Source organism: Hemicordylus capensis, chromosome 1 (assembly GCF_027244095.1).
Source record: "Hemicordylus capensis ecotype Gifberg chromosome 1, rHemCap1.1.pri, whole genome shotgun sequence".
NCBI classification, from domain to species: Eukaryota; Metazoa; Chordata; class Lepidosauria; order Squamata; family Cordylidae; genus Hemicordylus; species Hemicordylus capensis.
In genome coordinates this window covers 250,395,395-250,423,200 of record NC_069657.1, presented here as the reverse complement: position 1 = coordinate 250,423,200, position 27,806 = coordinate 250,395,395, and the positions used below count along the sequence as shown (strand labels likewise).

Genomic DNA, 27,806 nt, shown 5'->3' with positions numbered 1-27,806 from the left:
TTCATGGAGAGCAAATTTCCAGATTTTATTAACAGCCATTAACCATAGCTGGTTTCATTCCTATTTTACACAAATCCAGACAAAAATATATAGATATAGATATATTGGCCAAAACATTGGGAGAAAAAATATATCATACAAGTTAAACGGTCACTAAGGTATAGAAGGAAAGGGTAACACAAAAATAGTTTACAATGTGCCAAGAAACAGAAAGCTGTATTTGCTCCATCAGAATAAATAAAAGTGTTTAATACTAGTAAGAAAAAGGGGGTCTGAAATCTTTTTTTATAAGCATTCAGACTGCTCGATAGATACTCTGTACATTTCACTAGGACTAGTCTTCAGTTGCAAGGGCCATTCCGGTGGTTTGGCTCTAAGTTTTAACTGGGCAGGGTCTAGAGTAAGGAGATTATGGATGTTATTCTGATCAAAGGCAGTGGGCCTCAAATGTGAGGATGCTGGTGTCCCCGACAAGGCAGCCTCTTGAAAGTGTACATTGTCCTTTGTACATTTCTTCTTTACTATTGTACACAGCACACTGATCACCACTACAAGGGCAGAGATGAAAAAGACAGTGGTTCCTACAAGGATCTCTGTGTAGCTGTACAAGGAGCCAATGCCTACAGAGAAAGAAAACTATTTCATTAAACTCATTCCATTCGTGAATGTTTTCACATTCAATATGTGCTTCACATTCCAAGTAGTTTGGTCAATAGGTTATAGATAGAACAAGCTAAGGGAGGCTAGCTTTCCAGGTCTCTTCCTCTACAATTAGCTCCTAGTTTGGTTTGCATGTTTGGGTGAAGAGAGAACACTGTAAGACAGTAAAGTAAAGTGTGCTGTTGAGTCGGTGTCGACTCCTGGTGTCGACTCCACAGAGCCCTGTGGTCATCTTTGGTAGCATATAGGAGGGGTTTGGTAGAATATAGGAGGAGGCAGGAGCCTCCTCCTGTGCAGTATGAGATGAAGCCTTTTAGCATCTTCCTATGTCACTGCTGCCCGATTGGTATTTCCCATAGTCTGGGAAACATACGAGCGGGGATTCGAACCAGTGACCTCTGGCTTGGTAGTCAAGCCATTTCCCCGCTGATAGTAGGAAGAATTTATTAGCTGCAGTGGGGGAAGCAGCTTGCCTCGGTAGCAAGAGGCTGTGCCTAGTAAATATATCTGTAGTCAACTATATCGGGCAGCAGCAGTGATATAGCAGGGTGCTGGAGGCGGATGCCAACTTCAATGACAACAGCAGTCATCTCATACTGCGTGGAAGAAGGCAATGGTAAACCACTCTTGTATTCTATCAAGAAAACCACATGGCTTTGTGGTTGCCGGGAGTCGACACCGACTCGACTGCACAATCTTTTCTTTCTGCATTCAGCACAAGTGTAACTTCTTTTGGGATGGACATACCAGTTTCATAAATTTCACTGTGGAGTAGTACACCAATTATGATCAGTTTTATTTCAGGACATTTTTCATACAGTTACACAATGATTCTAGCTAATCGTATTCAACCCACCCTGCAATAGGCAGTTAGAGCTGTAGCTTTAGAAATATATACCTGCTCGTGGACTACGAACACACAGGGTACCCAATTTTGTCGAAGAACGGTCCTCATACTCTTCTTTGCATTGACAGAAGTATGTACCATATCCATTGAGGCAGATTGACTCATCACCACATAGTCCTATTCCTGAGGTGCACTCATTCACATCTGGCATGCAAAGACAGAAGAGAGCAGTTCTGTATTAAGGGCTTGAACTTCTAAGCAGCATGCTTTACGGTCACATATGCCAGGCTTAACCAATAGGATAGTTTTCAATGTACATTCATCTTTTCCTTTTGTAGTACCACTTACAAACTTTTGTCTCCTGGTCATAGCAGAACAAGCACAAGACAACAGGCTCCTGCAGTTAAAGCTTTGGCTTTGAATTTTAGAACAATCAAACACAGTCTGTACACAGAGGGCAACCACATACACAAACAGGCCCAGCCATGGTGTTTACTTAATCTCAACCCATGGCAGGATTATTCAGAATGGATCAAACATCTCTTCACTGAAAAGTTGGCTTTTCCTGGATGTTGAGAGCTATTTTCTTCAGGCAGGAAGTTCGTATTAGTCAAACTTCTTTGATCCAGTTATCCCGTGATGGTAAACACTGGAGCATTTAAGGAATTAGAATCACCTCACGAGATAGGAAGGTGAGAAAAGAGGTCGCACCTCTACTCCACCATATCCATTATCAATTTTAAAAAGCCAAACACCTCCTACTTTCCCCCAACAATCCAATTTGTCCAGAGCTCCAGGCCTAAGTAATTTACAATGATTGTAAACCGCCCAGAGATGCAAGTTCTGGGCGGTATAGAAATATTTTAAATAAATAAACTCCAGGGTAACTGCATCATTAATCATGTTACATGTACTCTGTTGGGGCTACACCAGAAACGGACTCCCACCACACACAAAATTTCCTGCAATTCAGCTCTCAGTTGATGCCGCTGACTTCTAAAAGCCTCTCAACTGCTTTTCTTGCCAGGTGCTGCCTTTGTTATTCAAGTCCCATGGAGGCTTTAGAAGTCTCCAGAAGCCTGGAAGAAATCCAGAAATAGCCAGAGAAAAAGTGTGACCAGTGTAAATATTTGCAATGTCCATGAAGTCGGGATATTTTCCCCTTATTGATGAACAAACCTGCCAAGTATGAGTATTCAAGTATGCACGCAGATATTGCTCAAGACATTCGGGTGCATGAATTATTTGCCCCAGTGGAATTCCAATGAGACAAATCTTGATTGACCACATATTTTGCACACAGAATGTGAATATTTCCCAGATTAGAAGGATGGTTGGGTACCTAGGGCCTTCCTCATCCTCTTTGGATTGGATAGATTTCAAGGTCCCTTCTGCCTTTAAAACTATGAGTTGGCCATGTACATTTAGGAAGAAATCCATGCCCCTCTGTGAGGAAATGAGATTTGAGAATAATCCGTATATCTGGAAAGGAAGGAGTTAAATCCCATACCAAGTGTGGCTGGCAGAGACAAGCCCTGCAGTTGTGTCTGGGAAACCCCTTTGTGGAGAAAAGCTGTTAGAGCGTTTGGGAATGACAGTTGGCAAGATTTTCTGTCGATTGTGAAGACACTGTGGCCAATTTGGGGCTGTGGACCCAGATCTTTTAAATACCTAACAATACAAGATGAATGTATATTGAAAACTATCCTATTGGTTAAGCCTGGCATATGTGACCGATGCTGCTGACACTGAAACCACCAGTTTTCGGTGGATCAAGCAGTTATTCTTTCCTCCAAACAGTCCACGCAGTTTATTGCCATTTTTGCACAATCTCGTTCATTGAATTGCTAATGCTTCCACTTCTGCTTTCTTTCTTATTTTATAATTGTCCTTTATTTTTATATTTCTCCATAAACAGTGTAACTCACCACCACAGCTCACATACCTCCCACTGAAACCAGCCGAAGCTCTCCAACTCCCACGGAGGTGCCACGGAGGTCTTTCAGCTGAGAATGTATTACGTGAGAGATGTTCTTTTCTTCTGGTTTTAGATGCAGCCAGAATGTGAACAGCAGGTTTGGACCATTTTTTCTATGTATAAAAATTGAAGTGGTTTAAATTATTTTCCGTTTGTCAAATGAATGCGCAGACTAACTAAGGGATTGATGCACTGATGGGAGATATAAATCTGGGGAGGAAACGTAGCATGCAAGTTTAAAGTTTCTTAGAGCAGTGGAAAGAGGATGAATCAGAAATAATATTAGCTATTTTCATAGATGCACCTGATGCAGAACAGCAGTTTATTTCAAGGTGCATCAATACATTTCATATCACAAGGCAACCTACAACTCAGCCACCATACCTTTTCATTTCCTTTCTTTTCTTCCTTATGATCTCTTTTAATCTGACTTCTTTGACTTCATTTGAGAGGAGTTTCACTCTTTCTTGGACCTGGAGAAAGAATGCCCACTATGGGTTTATATGACAGATATCCAACTGTTGTTCAGTGGCAGTCGAGACAGAAATGTCAACACCACAGTTATTTGAAAAAAGAAAAAAACTTTTTCATGGTGGATGATTTACACATTAGGAGACAGTGATCTGATTTTGTACACTGCACAGAGAGCACTCCCACTAGGCGTATTCTCAAAGAGATAAAGCCAACTGATTTTACAGTTCTTACTAAGGAGATGCATTTACCTTTAAGCCCAGTCATCTAATTCTACCCTGCTACTTTTGTTCCTCTCCTGCTGGTTAGACACTTTCCCTACCCAACCCATGTGCTTCATTGCCTTCAAATGCAAGTCACCCAGAAATGGCTACCCCTCCAGGGGGCTACAAATTCAGATCAGGCACTCTTAAAGTGTCCAAATGCTGTGCTATTTCTTCAATATCATACCTGGAAATCTAGCCTAATCCAGTCTTATTTTGTTCTGTATACCTCTATTTGGAGACAGACACACAGACACACACACACGATCTACTGTAGGCCAGGGCACCACCCCACCCCCACCCCATTAAAAAAAAAAAGACAAAGACTTGAGGCTGCTCTTGTTTCAACAGCTTTGCCATAAATAGTCCTGCTGCCAAATTATTGAATAGGAAGGCTGACATTAAATAAATAAGACTTACCTACTACTTATCAAACATGTTTTGACACATTCAGTGTCATTTGTTTGTTTACCTGAAGCTTAATGGATTCTATGAGGGCTTTTTCCTGCTCACTCCCATTTGGGGGCATCTGTCCTTTGTGTTCTGTGCTGAAAGTTATTTCAAATAGAACATCTGTAGAAGACCCAAAAGTTGCCAAAATACAGTAAGGACAGTCAAAACAGCAAAGCCACATTCGCATCCTATTGCTACATATCTAAAACCGACAGCACCTTAGGCTATTAACTTCCCAATAGTAAACTGTTCTCTGCCATAAAGGGCTTACTTTCACCTTGACTATTACTTATTAACAGTTGGTGTTCTTTCAGGTCACTGACCCTTTAAGACAATCAATTTATACAGAGAAGACAACTGCTTCTCCCACCCTCAAGGTGGAGAGGAGAAAGAGAATCACGTTACCTCCAGGATTGTGTTGGGATTCAAATTTGGTATCATTTTCATGTGACCTAAAGATGGAAACAATCTCTGTGGAGGAGGAACAATGGAAAGGTTTCAGTCTAGAATATGAACATGGCAGTTCTATTGCAGCTTCCATAAAAGCAGAAAATAGCACTCAGAAGTATATAACGACTGGAATCAGTCATGAAAAGTAAAATTCCTCCCTGCCATTGGAACATCTTAATAGCTGGTGTCATGTTACACATTTATTTATTTATCTATCTTATTTTTATACCACCTGATATGTACATCTCGCACAACAGTGTAAGAAATTTAATATAAAACAGTCAAAACAGATTAAAAATCACAAAACAATAAAAACAGTATCATAAAACAAGTTATCAAAACAAATTATTAAAATTAAATTCCAGTTAAAAGTCTGTGTGAACATTATGTAATGGCAGATGTGCAGACCGTAGCTGCAACAATTCCAAGCTCCCTGGCATGTGTACCTATGTGACACATGAGGCTGCAAATACAGTTGCATCCATACATTTTGTGTGAACATTTACATGTATACAACATGGAAGGTGTAAAGCAGCTTTGATTTCATGTGTTACAAATTTGTGTTTTTCTACTAACCATTTTCCCAATTTGATTTCTATACAGAGCTTTGCAAAAACAAGAAAGGTTGAGTGATCAAAAGATTGCAGCTTCAAAGCAGTTAAGCCAGATTTCCCTAGGCAAACTAACACACTACTCAGCCAGGATTTGTTGTTACAACACTCTTAACTCTTTCTCCAGTTAATCACTCACAACAGGTAGGTCAGCCACTAAAGAACAAGATACCCACAAACTTACCATAAGAATTGTTTTTATGTTCTCCTCCCAAGGATATTTTCTTGCTCAGCAACCAACCAGAAGGGAAGTAGGGAGGAGTGGGGTTCAGGCCCTTCCTTTGTGAGCAACCTGTGCATCTGGTTCCTGAATCCTCAGGACGTGAGGTAACAGCTGTCTCTGTGGTGGTGATGTTCAAGTTACTGAAGAGAACAACCTGTCGATTTAAAGTGGTGGTGCCCGTGAGGCCACCATTAAGTGTCCTCAGCAAAGGAGGGGCATTCAGCACCTTAGGGCGGCCCAAACTGGTCAGATGGAATTTTCTTCTAATGGTAGGAGTTGCTGGTATTTCTGTAATCAGAGGCTCAGCTCCATTCCCTCCCCTGGGAGCAGCTTCTGCCACAAACTGATCCCTGTTGCCATTATCTTCTTTATAACTGTGATGGTTCATCTGTTCAAGTGCATCCTTACCTTCCACGTGTTGAAACTCCATTACATCCATCATCTTCCTAGGGAGCCCAGCATTAGATTGCAGTGACTGGCCAATCAGTTCTTCCTTCACCTCTGGGCTACTCTGAGGAGGAGAAGCTGGAGTTTTCTGCTTTTCCAAGGAGACATGTGGAAAAGCAACATCATTTGGAAAGGCAGTTTTTCTAAAAGCTGTTCTTCCAGTACCTTTCAGGTATGCCAGCCTCCAGATTGTGGTCATATGGCCATTATTTCCAAGGCTGGCCGATTCAGTGGTCATTCCAGAATCTTTCACTACCTCCAGTTTTGTCATCATTCTGAACCTCTGGGATAGCTGTGGAAAGGCTGAAGGGACAGTTGGTTTGTACGTTGTGGCTTTTTCCTCATTACTACTTGCTCCCAAGGCTGGAGTTTTACTTATACTGACAGGAAGAGTTTTATGCCTACTTCTGTTCTCATCATCAACAGATGATCCTGCAGCCTGCACCCTCTTCAGGTCAAGAACATTCAAGGTAACGTTTCCTATGGCTTTAGAGAGAGAAGCTTGTGTGGAGCTTAGGGATGCTTCTGAACTAGTTGTGTTGTCAGTTTTGTCCCACCTCTCTCTGCTAGCCCCTGGCAGATTGGTTTCATTCCTAGCCTTTCTGCTGGTCTTTACAAAGTCCAAAATATGTCTAGAGTGCATTACATACGACTTAGGGGAAAATATAAAACTGTTGTTTGATTGCAAAACTGGATCTTCAGCAGCCACACCACCACCCGTCAAATCTGATGTTTCATAATCTTCAAATATATAATACTTTCCTTTAAAATGCTTATGACTATGGTTTCGAGAAACAGCTTTTGACAAAAACACTACATGGGCAGCCACAGCCTGAGCAGCAAAGATCAAAGTTCCATGATTTCCACAGACATAAGCTACTTTGCTTTCAACACTCGACAAGATCCCTTGAAATATGATCATATCCTGGTTTTCGTCACAATCTGAGTTCCCCTCAAATCCTTCTATGTAAATCAATATATGCTTCTTAGGACCAGCCCAGATGGTCCAGTTGCACCAGTTATTGGTGTGCCTACTAAGAACTGGAGGAGAAAAAGTCCCAGCTTCCTCCTTCAAAGTAACGTGGCAACTTTTTACAGGAAGATACATCAACAGCCAAGGGAATCCCAACTCTGCAGATGGAAGAGAAAGAGGTGTGAAGTCAACATCTCACTAATTATCTGGTTTATTCATCTGGAAGGTTACCTTTTTCTCTTTGATATTCACTACATGTTTAATAGCTTCATCTTTAAGCATTCAAACTCAGAACTACTTTTGCTGATTATGCTCTTATCTCCAGTCCACTTATTCCAGAAGAGCCCTGTGGAAATCAGCAGGACTTTTTCCAAGAGCATATAGCTTGAAACATGCACCTAAGGATGTATGGGTGGCACAATCAGTGACCAAGCACAATTTCCTTGGACCAGGTACATATTTGTAACACTATCCCCTCCCCACCACCAAATTCCAAGAATTGGAGAATTGACTGATATCCTTTGGCTTCTTTTACTTGCCCTAGCTTATGCTACTTATGGTTTTGGCTGCCAAATTTGTATTTTATATCCAGAAATGTGTATTAACTATACCCAAGTGCAGAGATGCACCTAGGTAATTTTGGAGCCTGGACCTAAAAGCCCTTGGAGGACCCCTGCTGCAATTTAAGCATCATTTTTTAAACACATAAGTTCCTGAGGGCACAAACCACACCACCCAGGACAGACTAAAGAGGATTTGGTGGAACCTTGGGGGTGTGTAGGCCATGGACTTTGGCTCCGAAGTCCAGGGGTAAGAGAGCTTCTGCCCAAGTGATAAATGCCCTTTGGGCCTTGTTCTCTGTCCCTAAGACACACAGTGTATACTCCCAAGTCAGGCAGCTTTATTCACATAGGTCCCAGGATCTGGAAGTCATTTGTAGCACTAGCTTCCACTGCTCCCAAGCTGAGAACATCAACTCCTGTCTTTTCTGCCAACTTTTGTTTAGCAGGAAGGGTGGTGGTGGTGAATACTGCTGCCCATTCACAGCTATGCTAAAATCTTGGATTTCTCAATTGATTTCTATGGACAAAAATCCCGTCTGCCTGAGGTAACAAAAAAATGGCTCTCATAGTGAAGCTGGAATTTCCCTATCTAGATAATAGGGTGGATTAACTTCAGTATTTCTATTATCTCTATGCATTGCTTCTGTCTATACACAGGAATTGCTGGCAGGAACTACAGAACTCAGACTTACTTTTGAGTGTGTGTGTCACTCTCGAACTAGAAACTGTTCAAGTTTCCTGTACCTCTCACTATAATCCAGATCCCCCATATAAACACAGAGAAAAGAATTTGCTTAAACATGGCAAGCGTGATCTACAATTTAGACTCTTTTCTTAATGGTAATAGGGCTGTTCACTCCTCACCCACAAGCAGGAGTAAAATGTACTCTTTCTCCCTGATGTATTTGGGTCCTGGCCACAATTCCACAGGATTCCAGAAAAAGTGCAGACTTAGTTGTATTCCACTTCTCAGCCATGCTCAGATTCAGCATTGAGCTCAAAATTCAGTCTCACTAAGGCAGCTCTTGTTTTCAAAGGTTTTATAGCCTGTCTGGTTGAAAAGATACACCTGAAATTGCAACAGCAATGTCTGTTGAGATCATAAGAGCTAAATTAGTGGGAGGGGAACTACAGGAGGTTTCTAGTAGTGGTGGTGGGGAAGTGTGAACATCTTTGTTGGTCCTTTCCCCTCTCCATGGCTAGGAAAACCTGAATAAATTACATAAAATTTCTCAGTACGCATCACTTGTAATGTCACAGAATCCTGCCCTCTGAGTGCAGAATTTTCATTTTTAGCCTACTTTCCTTAAAGTAAACTTATGAGATCACCTGGCATTCTCTCTCTCTCTCTCTCTGTGTGTACTGTTCCATCAACTTCGCAATGCCTGGTCCAATATGAACCAAATTGGGTAGGGACATATAGGGATACCTCAATGGTGTAGTTTTGATGAAGTCACCCACCCCAATTCAAGATGACAGGCACATGAACATTTGAGGTGTAACTGGTTTAATTTAGAGGCCACCTAACCAATTTGAACCAAATTTGCTACAGGGACACATAGGGACACCTTAATGGCGCAGTTTGTGGCGATGTCATCCACCCCAATTCAAGTTGGCGGATGCATAAACATTTAAGGCTGAAGTGAGGAATGTGAATTTATGAGGATGGTAATTATTTAAGATTATAGTAAAAGTTAAGTAGGCAGATTAGTTCTTACCAGAGCAACTTGTTTTTATCTCTCACGGTTCTGGTGATAGCCATTCACCTCTTTTTGCTTGCTTTATTTTGCAACTGCTCTTTGCTATTTCCACAGAAGTACTGCACAATTAGTGATCAAGCAGATGTGGTCAAATTACATGTAGATCCACAGGGACCTTTCATCACACATCAGCTTTTTAAAAGTTATCTAGCAATACTGTTTTGGTCCCATCTACTCATTCTAGAGTTGTTATTCCCAAATAGTTGAAATTCAGCAATTGGTCCAGGGTTGTCATTTATTTTGTCTGAATGAATTTTGCTTCAAAGCTTCTCAGATTCAGTGTGAGTGTGGTGTTTTAAACAGTTCAAATGCTTTAGACTTCTTGGTATGTCTACATTATGGCCGGCTTCAAATACAAAAGTCTTCTAAGCACCGCTTGTTAAATCCAGATTCCCATTGCATGTTAACAATCAAATCAGCAGTTTTCAAACTAGCTTCCAGGAAACCTTGGTTTTTAAGAAGGTTATTGGAGCGCCTCAGTAAAAACCAAAACAAAGACACACACACACACACACACACACACACACACACACACACACACAGTAGCTTGATCAATATTATTGATCTGCAGTGCTTGGCCATAGGGGAACATCAGGTGTGTGTCAGGGCTCACATTCAGTTCACAGCAGATGACTGCAAGGCCCACTACCTGTATGAACTAAGTGTGCCTCAGCAATGTGCAGAGATTCCACAACAGATGCTAATGTACAGAGAAAGTCTTATCTGCAGGTAGACAGTTTGAAAACCACTGATTTTCATTTCATACCAGTTAACAGTGCTGACAAGGACTAAATACCACTGCATCCCAGCAACTGTCAAATATTATGAAATATCAACCATTAAAATCAAGTGCTGCTGAGTGACAAGTACAAATAACTACTCTGATCATATCTGGAGAATGTTCAGTGTCTATATTTGCAAAGGAGAAAGTTGGGGAGCAAAGTGGTTTCAGTCTTCTCTTATTCCAACCACCATCTGAAATATAAAAGCTCTGTGCTCAGCACATATACTAAAAACTGAAACAATACAGAGAAGATTAGCATGGCCCCTAATAAGGATAAATGCTTATAAGATATTATATCAAAATTCTCTTTTCCCAAAGGAAGAGGAATTCAGAAGGCCCAGTCTGAAAAGCAGACAGGGCATATCTCTTACTCTGTAGGCCTAATGAAGCCTGAATTTTCCTGAGACCCAGGTCAAGCTGTCTGGTCAATTTGGCCATAGAAAATGCCCTTCCCAGGCTCTTGCAAGCTCATCTTTTAAAAGGTATTGAAAACTGAGGATTCTTCTCTCTTTGTGGAGTCAGGGTGGGTGCTGGATTAGATAAACTTCAGATATTTCCAACAGGACATTTTATACTAAATAAAATTAACAGAGAAGATGCATTTAGCACATTTCAATTTTTTGTTAGGAAATATACTATGGCATCCTAGGGGACTATAAAGCAGACAGGACATGTCTACAACCAGGAATAGGGACTGTCAAAAAACACCACATTTAGGAGCACCAATTGCTCGGTAATTATTACAGGTGAGAAAATACTATCAGCCAATAACAGTTTTTCAAGATTCTTTTACTGCTCATCACTCTCAACCAAGGAAATATTTAAATTTGATGAAGTATTACTTTCATTAGGAATGAAATACAGAGCAAACATAAAACATTGGTCTAATAACTAGTAATCAGAGGAAAATAGAATTACCCAAATGTTTCTGTGAAAAACAAGATGTCTAATAAACAGTTAGGAAGAAACAGCTGTTTAAAAGAAAAGCAAATTTGAGTTGAATACTTCAGTTGAGTACTAGTGATCACAAGAATCACTGTGATTTCCTAAGGAAAACAGGCTTCTGTTTACAGGCTTCTCCATCGTCCAAAGTCATTTGAAAGGTTACTTGAAAACAGCAGTACTAAGATTAAGGCAAGAGTGGTTGGCACAAGCTATGCAAGTTGCAGAGCTTTCAACTTTGATCTGTTCTAGGAGTGAATGTTTGAAAACAGGATTAAGGAAAAGGAGAGAATATCTTCATACTGGATCAATAGGTGCTCCAAAACAAAAATATGGAATTGTTTCCCTTCGCACAAGTTTTGACCTACCTACCCAGATATAGCAGAAAACCTGCCACAATTGTAAATCTTTGGCTAATCTCCAACATTAGCCATATATCCTAAGCCAATACTTAGTTGGGTGGGGGGAATATTTATCTCTGGGATGCCCACTAAAGTTATATTACAAAGAGTTAATGAATGGTGACTTATTCAGAAACAAGTGTTGTACTGTATTAAGAGATATCCAATAGAAGAACATCCTTGAGAATTATGTGCAAAGAAGCAACGATACATTTATCGTGTTAACGAAAAGTATGGAGAGGAATTAATCGTAGCATGTGGGTGACTCCCATAGGAACTGGTCCTCTGAAGCGACCAGTCACTTAATGAACTCAGTATTACCACACTCCTTTCCATAGTACCACAGAAGTAGAGGGTAAAAGGACACAGTAGTACCAGAATCACCATGGGCGGGGAGGGGGCAATCACTACAGAAAAGTTCACAAGGTAGATATAGCAACTGAATGCCAAGGCTATAAGTAGCCACTGTGCACTGCTTGGTCATCCGAAGCTATACATTCATTGTCTGGTCAAGATGGGGACAGAATGCATTGTTATTTTGAAGACGTAAGAGGAAGGAGCCCAGACTGATCCCTGGTGGTCTTGCCAGGTGCACGCAGTGCATGTGCACCATTGACGCCCCTTGCACATCATGTCAAAGAACCCAGTTTGCTCAAGAGAGAGAAGGGAAAATAGATGCAGCCATCCAACCAACGCTGGCTGGGAATGAGCTCCAAAGGGCTTGATCAGGCCCTTCGGGGCTCTGGCCACACAAGCCCTCCAGAGCTCATTTCCCAGCCATGTTCATTGTTGGGTGCATGTTTTGTTAGTTTTCTCCTTCATAGAGAGAACAAACAAAACACACACCTAGCAAAAAACACAACTGGGAAATGACTACTTACAGCTGGAGCTGGGGGGTGGGCAGAGTCAGGCAGTCTGGGTTCTTTGAACCCATCCACCCCATTATATTATAGCGCCAACCTTGATCCTCATCTCTCCCACCCTTGCTACATGTAGTCTCAGCCTTGTGACATTCTTGGGAAGCATCTGACTACTTCATTTGGAAATTCCTCCATGTATACCACTCCTGAAGTTCTCACACCCTCCTGCATGGTTCACAGCCCTCCTGCAAGGCACAGAGATGCATGGGCTAGCACCGGTTTTGCTATCCATGAATACATGCTTTGATGTCTGCCGGATTGTCCTGTATCACATTATACCATTTCCTGCTTAAGATCAACCAGTTCTCTGGTTTTATACCACAGCCTTGAATTGGTTTTGGGTTTGTACTAGATTTTTTTAAAAAAAAAACAAACAGTAGGAAACTCATCTAAGGTACATGCAGTAAATGAATGGCACTTCTTCTGCAGCAAAGATAGAAAATGACAATATTCTCATACAATGGTTCTAGAAAAGCTATCTCACCTATGCTTAGCCATGTCCCTTTCCCATTTTCTTTAAACAATTATGAGTATGACCCAGTGAGAAATTATAATTAAATGATAAAACACACCTATGTGGTTTCACAGTTGCCCTACTTTATAAATCACGTTATTCTCAAAATCTGATGGAGGCCTGCATATCTGTCTGCGTCTGCATCTTGACAAGAGTTCCAGGAACATTATGACCACCAACACTAAATTCCAGGGAATTTCCAGCTAAATTCAATCCAGTATTATGTTATTTCCCAAAATTTTATTGGGCTATGGAGTCTACCTTCACCACCACTGTTAAGGGCATCACTGGTAGCATAGCTAGAGCCTCCATCTTGGTGTGTGAAGAGCATTGGATAAATGTTGTCCAGTTAGAGCCAGAGCCAGTCACACTCTGAATGTTCATTTTCATGCACAACTGACACAATGAAGGGAATTTTGGTGACCAATTCATTCAGAGGAGAACATGCACTTACTGTAAATCTGAATAAAATAAAGATCAAGAGTGCAATTTACAAACATATTTATTAGCTAAACACTGATATTTTTTATATTGTTAGCCAACTAGAAAAAGAGTCAAATGTCCAGCAATCTGATCAATAAATATGTAATATAAAATTGGAGGCTTACATAAAATATCTTTAAAATCCCGAATGTAGTCATATTCTGAGGGGTTTTTTTAAGCTACCTTGTAGATCCCTTTGTTCATCTAAAGTTTACAAGATGAATCAGACATGTGTCAACCCATAATTTTCATCAGTGACTTTCTTTACTAGCTATTCAAATTGATAAAGGATTGTAATGCAGGTCCATTTTCCCCTCTTGGGGAGAATTATTTTAAAGAGATTTTCACTGCTTCTCAACTAAAGATTTCTTGCTGCCTCTTCCTTATGTGGGAGCTACTAAAGGACAAAAAACCTGATAGTCTGACTGTAAATTGCACTTCTAACCTTATTTTATTTAGTTTCCATTTTGATCAGGTATACATCCTGTTAGTCGTTTGCTTGCTGTAAACCTACCAAGGGATGGATCCTGCTCCGATGCCAAATCGAAGGGTTTGGAGAGATAATTTCTGTGTCCCTTTCCAGGCTTTGTAGGAAAACCATCACCATATTTTCCTTCCAATAAAGGTTGCCCAATTGGGAATGCTTCAGTGCTTGGGGAAAGGTGTTCTAGTTCTGTAGAAACAAAAGCTGTATAGTGATCATGATATGGAGCTCCCATCCTAGGAACAGGCAAACTAGAGGAGCAAAGTGTACCTAAAGGCATTTCCTCCTCTTCAGAAGCATGTGGTGCTTGTTGGCAGCAAGAACTTCTCAAAGGGACCTTGGTTTTAACTGCATTTGCCATCCATAATCCAAAGGAAAGGGTAATTTCATTATCTTGGGCTAAAGCAGACATGGTCTCTGTAGCTGTTAGAGAATTTACTGTGGTTCTTGGTGTCAGGGCAGACTCTGGAATTGCAACATTTGCAGAGGGAATAGCCTCCAGTTTTGTAGCTGCTCCCAAAATGGTTGCCGTTTCACCATAGGCATACTCCGGTTCAGAAAGGATGGGCTCCAGCTCTTCACCACCTAGAGAAAGGTCTGCTACAGTGACTTCAGAGGCCATGGGGTCATGTTTAGAAACAGTGGGCTTCAGAAGCATGGCAGCTAGGGAAAGGGTCTGCTCTGGTTCTATAGATGTGAACCAAGAGATCAGTGCCATAGATGGGGAGAGAGCATGTTCCAATTCCAAGGGGGTAGGCTCTATATCTGGAATGGCAAGCAAAAGGGTCGCTGCTGTGCTGTGGGAGAGTGAAGGCTCCAGTTCCATAGCAGGAAAAGGAACAGAGTCTGTTGTCCCTAAAGAGAGAATGAGATCCTGCTGGAATGGGGAAAGCACCAAGCCTGTAGCAGCGGAAGGGACAACTGCGGTTTCACTAGGTGAGAGAAAAGACTCATGTTTTGTAGCCATTTCCAGAAGATGGCTGCTTTGTGCTTCTAAGTTAAACTTGCCTGACCCACCTGGCATCACAGAGGGCAGATTTAGGAAGATATCATCACTTGATTGCTCATGGTAACCGTTTCTGGGCCTCAGATGGAGTCCACCTTCCAGAATGCTCCACAGCTCTGTTGTAGCTGAAGGGAGTTTTAGCTGGTTACTGCCCTCCACAAAGCTTTCTAAAATGGGATCAATACCCAACATCTTAGTGGCGTCCTCAAAGATTGATGCAGTTCCAGTTTCCCATTCACTAACCATGTCAACATCATTGTATATTAGCATAGAACTTTCAGGCTGACCTTCCAGTGTGCCTCTCTTTGATGTCTTGGAATGGAAAAGCAGGTGGTCCTCATAAATCTTTGTACTTGTGCAATTCTGCTCAGGGCTAAATAGTGAGGAAGCCTCAAAGCCGGTGGCATCTCTGCCAACCACATTATGAGACAAGATGCTTGCCTGGAAGTTCATTGGTATAATCTTTTTGTAACCCTGAGAACTAGCTTCAGTGGTCACTTCTACTGTAGTGGTGGCTACCATGCCATAGGCTAGATTCAGAGAATGTGTAGCCAAGCCAAGATAAACTGGCTGTGCCGATTCACTTCCTGTCTGTAAATTACCTTTAACAGAGGCCCCCACGTTGGTACTTAATGGTTTTCTGCTTGGAAATTCCATTCGTCCTACCAGACTGGAAGGTTCTATTAGGGGTGACAAATCTAAGAAAGGAACCTCAGAAAGAACATCTGAAGCAACAGCTGATTCACCCAGGTACACTAGAATCTCTTCAGTGCTTGAAGAGCTAAGGGCTGCTGTTTGTTCTCCAGGAGACTTTAGACTGCAAGGAGACTTTTCACTGTCTGATGATGTGGGGAGTAGGTAGAGACTGGCCAACATTTGGTTTAGATACCTTGTAGCTTGCTGAACAGAGCCTGTAAGAGCGGCACTGTGTGCATTTGCTCTTTTGGCTTGCAAGGACTCATTAAGCTCAGGTGTCTTGTCAGTACTATGACGTGCAGATAAACTAGGGTTTTCATGGTCTGGCATGAAGACCCATGGTTCTTTGTTAGACTGAGGAACGTTGTCAGTAATCAGCTGGTTTGGTTCTGGAGTAGACACTTCAAAGCTAACAGCATCCTTGGTAGGCTTAGTTCCTCGATGCTTAAAGATGTAGTACTTCCCTAAAAACCTTTCTTTCCTAGGTTTGGCGGAATGTCTCATCAAGAAGACCACATGGACACCTCGAGCATAAGTAGCAAAGACAAATATCTCTTTCTTCCAGCAAGCATATACCACAGTGTTCTCTGCTAGGGAAGAAACTCCATCAAAGAAAATCTTATCCTTATTGTTGTCACAGCCCTCGTCACTTTTAAATCCTTTAATATAAATAATGATGTGTTTCCTAGAGCCTGCCCAAACAGTCCAGTTGCACCAGATATTCCCTTCAAAGCCATTGGGATGTGTTGGGGGGGAAAACTCCCCATGTTTCTCTCTCAGTTCTTGGTGGCAGCTTCTCTCAGGAATGTACATGGATATCCAGGGGAGATCTAGCATTAGAAGGCAAGAATTATGTTAGAAAACAACAGAACTGACTTGTGTGAAAAGAACAGGAGGCAACTTCTCCATCTTGTCACATAGCTACATGCCCATCTACTCATCCTTCCTCACTGACAGCAGGTTCTTCTGTTAACCTTAGTGTAGGGGTTCCCAACTTTTAGTCTTCAGATGTTGTCGGACTATAATTCCTTCAACAATAATAAAGATCCAACACACTATACAAATATTAATAGATCATATAAAGTCAAGCACATAATTATCATTCTCCTAGTGCATTCCCATCAAAACAAAGCTTATAAACTGTCTTACACCATCATGATGAAATGATAGTACCTTCTCACGGTAATTCACTCTATAACTTGGGCCTGGAGCAATAGTAAGTGATATTTTTAATATACATTGGGAGGATCTTTAGGAAGTTCTTTAAGAAAACCAGACTTACCTACATAAATGAAGCGATTTTACATATTCATTTGGGAGCATTTAGGAAAAAAATGGACGGTCCTTGGAGGAGGTCCCTTTTTTTAAACACTCTTGGTTTGTTAGAGAGGGTTGCTTATAGTTAGTATAAATGAGAGGTCTGTGTGGGGACCAACTCAGTGGCTTGCTAAGCTTCAAAGTATAAAGTACTAGGAGCTGGGAATAGATATTGTTGGATATATATACTTATTCACTTTACTAGTATTTTTAAGCCTGTTATAACAACGGGCGCTAGCTTTCCCCCCCCTTTAAGCATTCTTCCTTTCTATTGGTTCCCGCCCCCCCATCTCTCTTCCTTTCTTTCCTTTCCTTCCTTTTCTTGCTCTCCCTTTCCCTCTCTCTGTCTCTCCTCCCTCATTCCTTGTTTTGTCTTTCGCTGTCTGTCTGTCTTTTTGTCTGTCTCTCTCTCTCTCTCTCTCTCTCTTTCTCTCTGTCTTTGTTTTCCTCCACCCTTTTCTAATTTACCCTTCCCTCTCTCTTGGTTCCCCCCCCCTTGTTCCGTCTGCCAGAGGCGCTTGTCTTTGGAAGTGGGAGCCCTCTGGGGCCAGCGAGCCACTGATCTCCTGCTGATGAGTTCTCTAGGCAAACTGCTTTCGGGGGGACTCCTGTGGAAAAGCAGCCTCTACAGATTTGCTCTCCGGCCAGCCGCCGCTGGTCCCGCCAACCCCGCTCTAGCCGCTGCTGCCTGCAGGCCAGGAGCAGCGAGGAGCGGCGGCAGGGAGGGCGCAGCGACGGCTGCTCCTCCGCCCTCCTTCCTGGAGGACCCACGTGGAAGGTCCGTGGAAGGCGGCCGCCGGCCAGAGCCCACGAGCAGCGCACAGCAGACCTGTGCCTGGCAGCAGCAAGCACCAGCAAGGCAAGCCGCAGGCAGGGGCTGCCTGTTCCGCTCTGGGGCGCACAGCAGCGGGCGAGCAAGGTAGGAGCAGCGGCCTGCTCCATCCTCCCCTCCAGCCGCTGGGACCTCCTTCCACCAGGCTCTCCCCTCCCCAGCAAGGGAGAGCACAGCGCAGCGCCCCCTCCCTTCCCCATCCCCCCCAGGGATGAGGACACCAGCAGTTGTCCCTTGGGGGCGCAGCTCAGCCTTTCCTTTACCCCGGCTTCGTGGCGGCCGCTTCTGGCCTTTCCACGGCCGGGTGAAGCAACCAAGATGGCTGCCTGGTGCCTGTGTCCGTTTCTGACTCGGCCGTTCTGCGCATGCGCTCCGCGCATGCGCAGAACGGCCGAGGGAGGCACGGACACACGCTTGGTTGTCCACGGATGGACACCAAGTTATTAGAGAGGATGATTTCATCATGACGGAATATGACATTTTATAAGCTTTGTTTCGATGGGATTACCTGGAGAATTATAACGATGTGCCTGTCTTTATATGATCTATTAGTAGTTATACATTTGCTGGATTTGCATTATTGTTGATGGTTTTGTGGTTCAGAGATCCTGGTACACTTGATTTTTGGCTTAGACTACAACACCCATAATCTTCAGACACAATAGTCTTTGGCTATTGTGACTGAGGATGATGGGAGTTGTAGTCCAGCATCTGGAGACCAAAGGTTCAGAATCCCTGCCACAGTGCATCTTTTGACAGCATACTAGTGACATCCTAAATACTTCCTATCTTAAACAGTTGAAACAATTTCATAATAGATTTATTTATGTAAATTAATTTATATACCACCTGACTCCAAAGGCTCTAGGCAGTTCACAAAAACAAAACCAGCTACTGAAACAGGAATCTAAAAAATTCAGAAATCACAGCAAATAAAAAAATTTAAACAGCAATTAAAAATTTAATTCAAAGATTACTTAAAGCCTGGCTAAAAAAGTGTGTCTTAAGAGTCACCTTAAGTGGCTGCAGCAGGGAAATGCTTGACTAACAAGCAGAAGGTTGCGGTTCGAATCCCTGCTGCTACTATATCAGGCAGCAGAGATATAGGAAGATGCTGAAAGGCATCATCTCAGACTGCGTGGGAAGAGGCAATGGTAAACCTCTCCTGTATTCTACCAAAGAAAACCACCGCGCTCTGTGGGCGCCAGGAGTCGGAATCGACTTGATGGCACCCTTTACGTTTAAAGATGTTAAACCACGAATGTCTATAGGGAGCACATTCTACAGCCTAGGAATTACTACAGAGAAGGCCCACTCCTGAGTCACCACCAGGTTTGCTGGCGGTATATGGAGACAGACCTCTCTCGATGATCTTAATGTGTGGTGGGGATCACGCAGAACGAGGCGCTCTTCCAGGTAACCCAGTCCTCCTAAGCCATTTAGGGCTTTAAGCACTTTGTATTTTGCATTGAAACCTATTGGCAGCCAATTCAATTCCTTTAAAATAGGCATAATATGGTTTCTCCAAGAAACCCTAGAGACCAATCTAACCACTGCATTTTGAACCAACTGAAGTTTCTGAACTACATACAAAGGCAGCCCCACGTAGAGCTCATTGCAGTAGTCAAGCTTAGAGGCTAACAGAGAGTGCACCACAGTTCTGAGATTATTATCTTCAAGGAACGGATGCAGCAGTTGTATCAACTGGAGTTGATAGAAAGCGCTCCTGACCATAGCATCAACCTGAGAAACCAGAGTGAGGCCTGGATCCAGACGCACTCCCAAGCTATGTACCTGGGTTTTTTTTGGAGGGAATGCAACTCCATCCAGAACAGGAAGATCTATCATGTCTCTCGAAGTATGACCCCTCACCATGAGTACCTCCGTCTTGCTTGGATTCAGCTTTAATTTATTAATATTAACCCTCATCCAGTCCATTACTGCCTGTAAAAGGCAGGCATTTAGGAGGGCTATGCCATTTCCTGATGATGATGTTATGGAGGAATAGATTTGGATGTCATTGATGACACACTGCTCCAAATCTCCTGATGATCTCACCCAGCGATTTCATTTAGATGTTAAAAAGCATCGGAGATAGGATGGAGCCCTGAGGGACACTATACAATAGCTCTCGCTTCAGAGAGTGAGTAGCTCTAAGTGACACCATCTGGAATCTACCCGAACCACTGCAAAACAGTGCCACCTATTCCCAAATCCCCCAGGTGATCTAGAAGGATACCATGGTCGACAATATTGAAAGCTGCAGAAAGGTCCAAAGGAACCTATAGAGTCACACTCCCTCTGTCTATTTCCTAGTAGAGATCATCCATCAGGCCGACCAAGGCTGTCTCTCCATCCCATAGCCTGCTCTAAAGCCAGTTTGAAATGGGTCTAGATAATCAGTATCTTCCAAAACTGCCTGGAGTTAATCAGCCACCACCCTCTCAATTATCTTGCCCATCCAAGGGATATTGGAGACTGGCCTATAATTATCCAGATGAGGGCAATGCATCATTCCTTCTTCCCCCAAGGCTCTTGAGCATCCTTTTTAATTTTGTTTTAATTTTAGACAGATTTCTATTCTTTGCCATTGTACAGGTATCCCTGCTTTTGCACACATGCTTAGGTTGCAATCTTATGCACACTCACGTAAGCATATGCCTCACTGAACACTGCGGGATTTGCCTCTGAGTAAACATGCCTAGGACTGTACCATAAAACCACACACACACACACACACACACACACACACACACACACACACACACGGCGGCTAAACAAGGGAACTTCAAACACAAATGATGATGCTTAAGGTCTCATTTTTTCAGAAGTTTGCCGCATGTACTACAAAATAATGCCACCGATCACAGGTGATCTCCTATCCAGGCCCTGACCAGACCTCGCTTAGCTTCAGCAAGGTTGCTGCATCCCATGCCTTTCCTGCCTGCAGCTCATACCTTGCCCCCACCCCCATATTGCAAAGTATGGCTTTGGATGATAGAAAATGCATTGTGCCAAACCAACAAACTCTTGAGACAAGCTTGCCATTCCGGTTCTGCTAAAAGGAGTTAGCAAGAGGGGAAAGGGTTAACAAGGTGTCTAGTTAAATGGGTGCTATGGAACAACTTACACTATTAAAAAAGGAAAAAAGGATTTGAAGAGCAATGCAAGACAGGACAAAAAGCTTAGTGTATATCAAGTTTTTCAAAGCATTAAATGGTCTACTTGCTCTCTCCTTAAGCCTTAGAGCAACCTTTGCCGGTCGGTCAGTCTTTTCCCCACATTTCAGATGGGAAGCAGAGGATGAGGGCGCTGCTTAGGCTCTATCAGGCAAGTTCATGGTGGGGGGAGATTTGAACTTGGAACTGTCTGGTTCACACCTTGATCTACACAAAAGCCAGAAGAGAGCTCAAAACCTCTTCCAAACATGTTGTGCAATGGATATTATAAAATATAATATCTTGCAGCATAAACGCTGATTCTGGGATGTGTGGGTGGGAGGGAGGGAAAGTGCACCTGGCAACAGATCACTAGCTGCGGAGTATGCACAACCTTGTGTGGATTTAGATAGCTAGCCTTTTACAAAATTCTGGTTCAGACACACCCAGAGAAGAGCTGCCACTCTTTGGTGGGGAGAGATGGTTTGCTGTTGGTCATTCCTCAGGCCTAGAGAAAACATCTCTAAAGGTTCCTCACAGGGCCACTAACATGCTTGCCAGAGATAAAAGCAGGACTCACATTATCCAGAATTAAGAATGAGCCTGAAAAACCATTTTTTACTTCCAGGAAGAGTTGGATTTGACGTTCATGTCAAAAGCTGACAACACTGGCTCCTCCATGCTGACTTGCAGCCACTGTTGAGGCTCCGGCAAGACTCAGAAAAACACACTAATCCACTAATCCCCACCGTTCAATCACTGTGCCACATGGACAAGGTCTGCTAAAGAGAATGTGGAGTTCATATTTCCTGCTCCATTTTCTTTGGGCAATACTGCTATCAAGAGCACAAAAACGACAATACCAGACCAAACTACCGGGTCCCTGGATTACCCAGAACCAAAGGATTCGTAGGCAAGTGCCAGAGAAAAGACAGGTCTGAGAAGTGACCAAACCGCAGCCATGCCTGGGATGTCACATCCAATGCTGCTGCAGATGGACTTATTTTGTTTGACTGAGTTGCTCTGGTTCCGCATGCTCCTGCCAGATATAGATCCCCAGCCCCAGAAGCTGTCACAAAGCAGACGGATTCCAGAAACACGAAGCTGCATTGCAGCCATCACCTGTGTTTCCCTGCTAATCTGCACCTCCTAATCACTCAGCTATAAACTTTGCAACCTACCCAGCTGAGCCTGACACTGAAGCCGAGCTTGAGAGGTGCTGGTCAACAGCCAACAAAAAAGCTAATTTCCAACCATGAACACCCTCCCATGGGTGGAAATGCCTGGCTCCTGTTACCTGCCTCTCTCAGAGCACTTCAGATTCATCTCTTCCAGCATGCATATTGGTGTGGAGTTGAACACCCTCTTTCTCTCTCTCTCCCCCCATCAAACACTCTCACATGCACACTCACCCTTACTCCTGCTAACTTGGCAAAGAGGCACCTTTTAACGTGGTGATTCTTTTTATTGAGCAGGGGGAGAGTAACTGGCCCTATCCACCCTCAGCACAGTACCTCCAGTGACTGTTGCTGGTGTCTATCTTAAGTTTTGTTTTAGATTGTGAGCCCTTTGGGGACAGGGAGCCATCTTATTTATTTATTATTTCTCTGTGTAACCCGCCCTGAGCCATTTTTGGAAGGGCAGTATAGAAATTGAATGAATGAATGAATGAATGAATGAATGAATGAATAAATAATAAGAACAAAGTCATGTGGCACTTACAAGACTAGCATGCATCGTGGCATAAGCTTTAACGGACCAGAGCCCACTTCATCAGATGCATGAACTCTGGCTGCAGCCCATTAAAGCAACCACAGGACTATTTGAGGCATTTGCTACAACAAGCCAGTGTGGCTGCTCCTCTGGAAGTCATATATGAAACACGCTGCTCATATCTGGCTGTCCGGATGTGCTGTTTTCTAGGCTTTGCTTTACACGGGTTTATTGCCTCTGTAAACTGCTTCGCTCATCATGGATAGAAAAGCAAGACAAGCACAGGAGATGGGGATGCAACTTGGTGGTTCTAAGATGGGAGACTGAGGACATACAAGGAAAAACGTGCACACATCGTAGAAATTAAAATGCAGTCATCAAGTGCCTTGGCAAAGAGAAGCGGCCTCTTCTCACAAGTTGTGGCCAGGACTGGCCGTTGCTCCAGTAATTCTCCCTCCTAGTATTTATCAGCACGTCAACCCATAAACTTAGTCAAGAAGAAAGAGCACTGCTTGTAGATTCTTTGTTGCAGTGCCCACACTCTGGAAGAAAGGAGACCATCCTCCATATATTACATTATCACTTCCATCACCCACTGGTAACTAGGGCCACCCCAGTGTCGTCTTCTTTCTTAAAGCCAATGCATACAAAGCCCAACACCACTCAAGAAGCACCTGCACATGTATACAAGTGATTCTGCACACAGGTAAGCCACCATACTCTATTAGACTATCTTGGATGGTAAGCTAACTTGATGGTAACCCCTGTTAACTGGGCAAAGAGGCACTTTTTAAACATGGTGGTTCTCTTTATTTAGCAGGGGGAGAGTAACTGGCCCTATCCACCCCCAGCACAGTACCTTCCAGTGACTGTTGCTGGTGTCTATCTTATGTTTCTTTCTAGATCGAGCCCTTTGGGGACAGGGTTCCATCTTATTTTTTTATTATTTATCTGTGTATCCCTGAGCCATTTTTAGAAGGGCGGCATAGAAATCGAATGAATGAATGAATGAATGAATGAATGAATAGATGGTAAGCTTACGTGGTTTCAGTTCCTGCGATTCGCCAAGAGTGGTGTTTGCCTGTAAAGAAAGCCAGAGGATTAATTCAAGTTATTGTGTAGGCACAGACGCAGGTGCCGGCATATCATACAAGCTTCCTCCCTTCCTTAATCACAGTCACATCACTGCTTGATCTTGTGCCAAGTTTCTAATAAAAGTACAGTGGAACCTATAAAGGGGAGGGAGGCAGGCATGTATTTAAGCAGTAGATATTTGTACTAATAGCAGGCAGGCACATAGACTATAAAGAGCACTTTCACAACTCACTTGTGGGGCAAGTGCCTTTTAACCTGGCACTCAAGGCAATAGCAATACTCACCCTTCCCTCATCTTCCACTACATCGAGAGCAGAGGTCAGTAATGTCTTTGGAGTCCAGTTGCTCACATACTCCCCCAGCAAGAAAGAAAAAAGCAAAAGAGGAAAGAGCAATTTCATGGCAATTTCCCCCACAAGCATCTTCATTAAAACATGCATCAGCAGCTATTCTCCCCCTGGGCCACTCATGATATCCTACACTGCATTTAGAGAGCTTAGCTTCATTTGCTCCTAACCAAAGGATAGCTCTTGCAAGAAGAAAAAGGAACTTCTCAAGGCCTTCCCTTTATGCCCTCCCTCCCCACTCAAATGTAACCCATTATTTAATCAGATGACAAGGCACCAAGTAGCATGCATTAGTAGTAGATAAGGTTCCTTCTCCTCCTTGGGAAGGTCTAGAATAACACAATCATAGGAAGCTGCCATATACTGTCAGAACATTAGTCTATCTAGCTCAGTATTGTCTTCACAGACTGGCAGCGGCTTCTCCAAGGTTGCAGGCAGGAATCTCTCTGAGCTCTATCTTGGAGATGCTGCCAGGGAGGGAACTTGGAACCTTCTGCTCTTCCCAGAGCGGCTCCATCCCCTGAGGGGAATATCTGACAGTGTTCACACATCAGGTGGACCCTGCTTAGCTAAGGGGACAAGTCATGCACAGCTGGTCTTGTGGTAGCAAGCATTTATTTCATTTGTAAGTTGCACTGGATTTCATGAGGTGTACTCTCCAGTAATAGAATGGTAGACTTAGGGGCAAAAACTCTACTTGTAAACTAGATATAGGATATTTTCTGTGTGCTGTAGGCTGTAATCCACAAGCCACTGTTAAAATGCTACAACACAGCTTGATCCTCTGCAGGTTTATTCAAGAGTAAGTCCCGTTGAATTCAATGGCACTTCTAATGACTGCAGAGCACATAGGATTACAGTTTTGTAGTAAATGCACTGGAGGTCAAATAATGGAGCCATTTATGGCATGTTTACAATGAAGGGCATAGTTGATACACCTGTATTTTCCAATCTACAAGTTGGTACAATAAGACTTCGCCGGAATGCTTACTACAACGACGATCTGACCCTTTTTCATTGTTGCTATCTAGAAGCTTTGAAAAGGTGGAAAGGTTGTCCTCCAGCTCCCTCTGCTGGCGATACATGTTTCAGCAGCAAACAAAAGCGACATGCAAGCAGGCCAAGCAGTGCTCTTCGTGCAGGGCAGGTTTTCCTTCAATCTCCTGTGCTCATTATACAAACATGGTTTTTTTTGCAACTACAGTTGCCAAGTATTTTAACAATGGGTTTTCTGCTGTAGTGGCTGATCGCAAAATCTCAAGCCCCTCCCCACAAGGCTTCTGTACCTTTACCAGGCACGAAGCAGAACTTTCATTGGGGAAATCTTTTCCTGGCATGATAGAGATGGAAAAGCTTCACCTGGTAGATATCTGGTGATCATGCAGCTGCTAAAGACACATGGGTCTTGTTAGCAAAATTGTTGGCAACTTTAACACAGGCTCCTTAGGCTGCAATCCTGTGCACTCTTACCCAAGAGTAAGCCCCATCGAATGCAGTGAAACCTCCATCCTAGTAAACATGCCTGGGACCAGGGTGTGAGTCAGATACTAGCCTAAGTCTCATGCAGTAACTGGTCACTGTCACTAGCCACTTCTGACACATAGAAGAAGGCACATGTGCTGCATTGGCTGGATATTAATGGGTATGAACATGCCAAAAAATACAATACAATTCAATGCATATTTCTATACCTTTTCAACAAATTTAAATTTATTTAATTTTAAGTTTATATTTATATGTATATACCTTTTCAACAAATGTTCCCAAAGCGGTAAAGAAAGAAAGAAAGAAAGAAAGAAAGAAAGAAAGAAAGAGAGGCTCCCTGTCCCCAAAGGGCTCACAATCTTACAACAAACAAACAAACCAAAACCATAAGATAGACACCAGCAACAGCCACTGGAGAGATGCATTGCTGGGGCTGTGTAGGGCCAGTTGCTCTCCCGCTGCTCAAAAAAGAGAATCACCACTTTTGAAAGGTGCCTCTTTGCTCCGTGAGCAGGTAAGGAGGCTGCAGGTTGGAATATGTTCAGCCAGTTCCAGGGCCTTGGGTCCCTCATTACCTGTCAGCCTCAACTCACACCCAGCTCATCTAAACATATGCCAAAAGAATTATGAAGCATTTTCCACATTGAAATGTGCTGTTGTGTGTATGCATTTATTTATTCTTTCCATTTAATATACTGCCTTTCATAGAACAATCTCCTGGCCACATAGGGGAAAATAGGGGGAAATTAAAATTTACATAGGGAAAATTACATAGGGGAAAAAACAACCATAAAAGAAAATCTGAAGTCAAATCAGTGTCTGCAGTAATGGCAAAAAGCAGTGAGTTAACCACACAGTTCCTGTTACCCAACCCCCCAAAGCTTGGGTAAGCCACATCATTTCCAGCTGAGTGTGGAAGGCTAGGAGAGAGGGATCAGTATGGGTCTCAGCTGGGAGGACACAGGACAGTGTCCCACAGTCTATAGAAAACCACTGAAGAGGCCCTGCCTTGCATACGTGACAACCTTGCTACTTGAGGAATCACCACATAGATTGTGGAATCACCACAATCCCCCCCCCGCCCCCCCATACTCTTGTAAGGCAGCCAGAGTCATTCTGGAGCAGCAGGTACCATTCAGGTACCTAGGGCCCAAACCTTGAAGGACTTTAAAGGTGATCACCAGCACCTTGAATTGCACCCAGAAGCAATTTGGAAGCCAGTATAAGTCTTTCAGCATTAGAATGATGACCTCCTGCAGATCCTGGCAATAGCCTGACCAATAACTGTTGTACCAGCTCCGGGTTTCCCAACCTGTGTTACTCCAGATGTTGCTGAACGCTACAACTCCCAGCTACATTTTATTGTACATCTGGAACCCCACAGGCTGGGAGCCTCTGTACTACCTGATTATAGTAAAAGATGCTCACAGGCAGCCACCTTTTCCACTGACCTTACTCCTTTTGCTCCCAAAGCAATCTGATGTCTAGAAATTAAGTAAGTAAAGCTTCCATTCAGAAATGGAGTAATGAGGAAAGCATCACCTCCTAAATACCTGGGCATCATTGCTGTCAATGGCACAGAATGCCATTGAAAAGGGAGCCATGCTTCATCATCAGAGATAGGCAGGGGGCTCAGTTGTGCTCCGTTCTCAGTGCTGAGGGACATATGAAGCCTTGCTAATAAGGGTACCTGGGAGCATGCAGGTACTAGAGACAGAGGAGCTCTTACCCCTGGACTTTGGGGCCAAAGTCCAGGGCCTCCACAGCCCCCCCCCCAATCCTCTTTAGTCTGTCCTGGGTGGTATGGTTGCTTGGCTGAGCATGATGATGCTTAATTTGCAGGGTGGGGTTCTAAAGGCCTTTCGGTCCAGGCTCTAAAATTATCTAGGTGCACCTCTAACTAGAGAGTCTATTCCTTCTTACTGAGGGA

The 27,806-nt window shown here is 43.2% G+C and overlaps 1 protein-coding gene and 1 pseudogene across 2 annotated transcripts; one reads left to right on the top strand and one right to left on the bottom strand.

Annotated features, from left to right (window-relative positions):
- LOC128339842 (uncharacterized) lies at window positions 1-24,631 on the bottom strand. 2 transcript variants are annotated; one of them, XM_053284317.1, is made up of 11 exons: window positions 24,329-24,631; window positions 23,991-24,030; window positions 14,498-16,759; window positions 14,258-14,416; window positions 5,918-7,534; window positions 5,078-5,143; window positions 4,692-4,792; window positions 3,870-3,958; window positions 3,453-3,598; window positions 1,559-1,711; window positions 1-620 (listed from the first exon to the last, which is right to left on the bottom strand). In XM_053284317.1, exons 1-11 carry the CDS (start codon window positions 24,482-24,484, stop codon window positions 286-288), a joined length of 5,124 nt encoding a protein of 1,707 aa, XP_053140292.1. In that variant the 5' UTR covers window positions 24,485-24,631; the 3' UTR covers window positions 1-285. The 2 variants fall into 2 exon arrangements, with proteins under 2 accessions (XP_053140292.1, XP_053140291.1); XM_053284316.1 differs by having other exon boundaries at window positions 14,258-16,759.
- On the top strand, window positions 10,693-10,790 carry LOC128341345 (uncharacterized; annotated as a pseudogene).
- Window positions 24,632-27,806: the final 3,175 nt, after the last annotated feature.